This window comes from Ruditapes philippinarum, unplaced genomic scaffold, assembly GCF_026571515.1.
Source record: "Ruditapes philippinarum isolate M1 unplaced genomic scaffold, ASM2657151v2 ctg3534_1_1_1_1, whole genome shotgun sequence".
Classification (NCBI taxonomy): Eukaryota; Metazoa; Mollusca; class Bivalvia; order Venerida; family Veneridae; genus Ruditapes; species Ruditapes philippinarum.
In genome coordinates, this window is record NW_026852240.1 from 25,787 (window position 1) to 30,877 (window position 5,091).

A 5,091-nucleotide genomic window follows, 5' to 3' on the forward strand; every position below is an offset into this window, starting at 1 on the left:
TTTTTTAGACTAATGTCAATTTCTCTTAAACTATCGACGTCACAGAATTCACATCAAACAGGGTATATGCTGGTTGTGTTCATAATATAACTGGAATACATTTTAAAGGGACAGATAACCTTATAGTTCATTTCTGCACAGTTATGCCCCTTTTGTCAAAGACAAAGTGTATTTACTATCAAGGCAGGTGAGTCTGCCAAGGAAGAATTATGCGGACTTATGTCCCTTTTCTACTTTCAAAAGTGGAATTCTATATAAGGAGGAAGCACAAAAAGATAATTTTTGATGATTTAACACAATTAGATTAGCTATTCTGGAAAAAAATGAGGGAGTGAATGATCTGAAATTTTGCACACAAGTTATTGGTCTAGACCTACATCAAATTGAACATTAGCCTCGAAAATTTATTTTCAGTGCCGTCATATCAAAAAATCTCGCTTAAATCCCTTTATAAGGTACCAGTCTGTTTTTGAGTTTTGATTGGATAAAAAGATAAGCAGACGACACATTAGGAAACCGTCTTTTAAGGTACCAATCTATTTGATCCTAATAGGATCTGACGGGAACCAATAGTAGGTCACCTTCTCGTGACCTTTCAAACATCCAATCATCGGCGAGCTTTAAATTTTGAAAACGATGCGGTACCTAATTTTAAACCGCTGAAAGAAATAACTTAAGGAGATCTGAACGTTAGTCAGATAAGAAATTCAATCTGCTTGACAGTCACATATAAATTGCTCTTGATTTCGAGAAAATTTCGAGAAAAAAATAAATAGACGCAGACGACAATTTTCCCAGCATGCAAATGGTAAACAAATAGATAAACAAAAATAACGCTTAAAATATTTAGAGGATTTTTCATAAAACATGGTGAAAAAGTATGTTGATATGTAGATATTTTGTATATATGGATAAAGTAGACTATTTCCTTATATCACACTTGTACAGGCTTTATCTCACGTTTTATCATCGTATCTCTTCCCTTTACGTATTCATTTTACCAAATATTTCCGCTTTTCTTGAATGAACAATAAACAGACCCTTCACCAAGTATGTCCACTTAATATCATCTCATTTTTTTGCGTTACTTTCAATCGAGACTCAGCAGTCGAAAGTTGTTTGGGCACTTGCAAGCTAAAATCAATGAATACATGAAATTAAATAGGAGATGAATTTTAGTGATTAATATCAGCTTTTCAAAGGGATTAGATTTATAGATATTACTTCGATTCCATAACTTATAATATCGTTTGCATTTAGGGAAAATTATCAACAGAATAAAAATCAACTTATTTATTAACAGCGGAAGATTGACAGCTGTTTATTAAAATGGAGAGTCAAGAGGAAATGAATACACGTTATGCAGACAAACTGCTACCATTGACAGTTCTGTTTGGATTTTTTTCTTTCGTAGGCGTGGTCGGTAATATAATTGTGTTACTAGTGTTCGGGCCTGGCAGTGCATACAGACGCAACAATTTCCGGGTATTTGTCGTCTGCTTGGCGATTATAGATCTTCTTACAAGTGCTTTTTTGATACCAGCTGAAATGTTCAAACATCGGAACTATTTTTCGTTTGGTGATTTGGCCATTTGCAAAGTGAAGTGCCTTTTTAATGTTTGGGCTGGTTGTGCCGCAGCCTTGACCTTGTTGATCATATCCATAGACAGGTACAAGAAAGTGTGCAAACCGTTCCGTACACAGATCTCTCCCGGATGTGCATTGAAGCTTTGCGTATTTCTGGCATTTTTTCTGTCAGTTATACTTTCCGTTCCAGGCGCAGTCATGTGTGGGATCAATGAAACAAATATGACCAATATCCATGGAAACTTGACAACTGTTTTCATGTGCGAGACTGAAGAAAAATTTAAAAACCATATTTTCAGAAAGATATACAAATTTGCTTTCATCCTTCTGCTGCTTGGCGTGTCCGGAGCATGCGTCGTTATGTATATCTTGATTGGTCGACAAATTGCCAAACATTGGGGATCAGTACCAGTTAATTTCAGGAAAGATTCAGACAGATTAAACTCTGATTTCTCTTCGGAAACATTTGGTAAAATCCAGTCATCTAATAATAAAAAATCAGTCGAAACCTTGTCAAGCGTCGCCGATGACCCTGATCAGATTTATCCATCTCTCAATCCAATGGAAGAAAGCAGATCTTCAGTAGTAAAAGCTAACGGAAATGTCGAAATGAATCAACAATCGTCACAGAAAAGACTTATCAAACAACAAAGTACAACAAGTACTTCCAGCGGCGGAAACAGGAAAGGTGACACCGCGCAGGCGAGAAGGAAAACCATGACCCGTCAAGGGTCTGGATTCGGGCTACGTCGGTTTCCGTATAAAACTTTGATATGGTTCATACTAACCATTGTATTCATCGTGACATACATTGTTTACCTAGCCTTGGCTACACAAGTTCCAAAGATTCCAACAATGACGGCATCATCATTTGCTCTTTTTCAATCATTCTACAGGATTTATTTCATTAACAATATAATCAATCCAATAGTTTATGTCGTTCTTGACAAGAATTTTCGTACGGCTCTGGGAAAGGTTAAGGACAAAATGACATCCTGCTTTCATAGATAAACAAATGCGATCAAATAGGGAAAAAAACATACTGACGTTTCTAACTTGAACGTTTTGAAAGTATATGTTTACTGTATTCTTTGAAAAAATTCAATTCGTATTGATGTAGTGTGCTTAAATTATGTCCAACAATTTTATTTTTAGGTGTCCAGTATAAAGAATTGTTGTACAATATATGCTTATAGTAAAGGTGTGCAATGTATAGTACAGGTGTGAAATGTAATGTGTATGTGCGCGCTGTAAAGTAATGGTGTGCAGTGTAAATAAGGTTAGAATGTAAAGTATAGGTGTGCAGTGTAAATAAGGTTTGAATGTTAAGTATAGGTGTGCATTGTGCATCATGTGTGCAATGTAAATAAAAGGTGTAATATAAAGTATAAGTGTGCAGTGTAAATAAGGTGTGACTGTTAAGTATAGGTGTGCAGTGTATATTTGGTGTGACTTTAAAGTATTGGTGTGCAGTGTACATCATGTGTGCAATGTAAATAAAGTGTTTAATATAAAATAGACATGTGTGCAATATATAGTAAATGTATATGTGTTTACTTTATTGTAGGTGAGCAATGCAAAAGGTGTACAATGTAAAATAGGTATTCTATATAAAGAATATGTGTGCAGTGTAAAACAAATATGCAATTAAAGTTTGGTGTGCAGTGTAAAGAAAAGGTGTGCAACGTTTAGTTTAAATCCGTTTCTATTCTGGTCAATATAAAAAATCTTTGTTCCCCTCCCACTATAAGGAAAGCTTCATGCCTCCCGCGACCCATTCCAATTTTGCAATATACGATATATATTTTTTTGAGCATAATATTTATGCCTGAATTACAAAAGCTATGTTTTCATGAAAATGACAGTTATAAAAGTTGTGTCAATATTAAAACAAGTTCTGTTATTTCATTTTGATAGTTTGTTTTTGCAATATGGTTTAAAAAAAAACACGGTATATAAATATATATAATTTCGTGTATTTTATTAGTATATGATCTCTGTTATATACATAGAAATTTTAACTTTCTTATAAGTAATCGGAAGCCTCTTAAAATTGTTTATACAAGACAAATGACATATAACTGTAAAATCAGAATATTTCGCGACGGATTGAATTTAGCTTAAATCGAACGAGAAATAGTTTCGCCACTATATATCTCGGCTCTACATTAATAAAACTTAGCCGAGAGTAGATATTTGCAAATATTTAACCTCACGATTTAGTACGAATTATGTATTGATTATGCGAAATTTTCACTTAGCGAAAATATCTTATTTTACATAAAATAAGGTCTGTATATCAAACAAAAGGTAATTTGTTCGTTTTTTTTAAATAAACACTGAACAACAACAACAACGGCCCCATAAGGAACAATAAAGTAGTATGTTTTAACATGCCTAAGAGCAGCTGTTTTTCGAAAATGTGTTGCTTTTCTTTCAAACCCGGCGAACAAAATGAGGCAAATTTTCATGAGCGTCAATTTAGTAGGTAGTTGGAAGTTGGATATTCGAATAACCAATTACCTACTAGCTGATAGTTTGCAACTATTTAACAGGTGGTAGTTGGTAATTCAATCCACTATCACCAGCATGAAATGTTAGAACACCACATATACACAGGAATCCCCAACTAACTACCAGAAGTTCGAATTACCTTGGGTTTTCACACGAATAACGAGTGCCCTGGTCGACGTAGAGAGACGGGGTGATACCTTTTATCTTGTAATATATCGTTATTATTATTCTGAAAAAAAACTTTGCATCAAATGTACTTAGATTTTAAGAAAAAAAAAATCTCGAGACTAAAGCAATAAGGCCTTTTTGCATATTTTTACAATTATTTGGTAATTTATGCGAATTGAAAGTGTTGTTTGCAATATGTTAACTACTTTCTTTGCTCACTTGAAAATATTAAACCTTTAAAAATTAGCATGAGTCTGGAGGTTTGCTGCTTTAACATACTTTTTTCACCTAAATTCCGCAAATAGAAATATTTTTAACCAGTGAAACTTGATTAAATAGACTCGTCTCAAACCATCACGTTAACAACAAGTATTGGTTTCTACGGAATGCCGTTAGGGCCATCGCCTATGAATGTGTTAATCTGAAACGCGATAGTCGATAGTACGATGGTGAAAACACGAAATCACGAAACTACGATGGTGAAAACACGATAGTATGATGATGAAAACGCGATAGTACGATGATGAAAACGCGATAGTACGATGATGAAAACGCGACAGTACGATGGTGAAAACGCGATAGTACGATGATGAAAACACCACAGTACGATGATGAAAACGCGATAGTACGATGGTGAAAACGCGATAGTACGATGATGAAAACACGACAGTACGATGATGAAAACGAGAAATCACGAAACAACGATGATGAAAACGCGACAGTACGATGGTGAAAACACGATCGTTTATCGCGTTTTCATCATCGTAGTATCGTACTGTCGCGTTTTCATCATCGTACCTTCGCGTTTTCATCATCGTACTT

General features: G+C 34.6%; 1 protein-coding gene across 1 annotated transcript; it reads left to right on the forward strand.

Annotated features, from left to right (window-relative positions):
• Nucleotides 1–1,067: 1,067 nt before the first annotated feature.
• LOC132753687 (alpha-2A adrenergic receptor-like) lies at nt 1,068–4,516 on the forward strand. The gene is made up of 2 exons (XM_060744184.1): nt 1,068–2,848; nt 2,886–4,516. Exon 1 carries the CDS (start codon nt 1,330–1,332, stop codon nt 2,596–2,598), a length of 1,269 nt encoding a protein of 422 aa, XP_060600167.1. The 5' UTR covers nt 1,068–1,329; the 3' UTR covers nt 2,599–2,848; nt 2,886–4,516.
• Nucleotides 4,517–5,091: the final 575 nt, after the last annotated feature.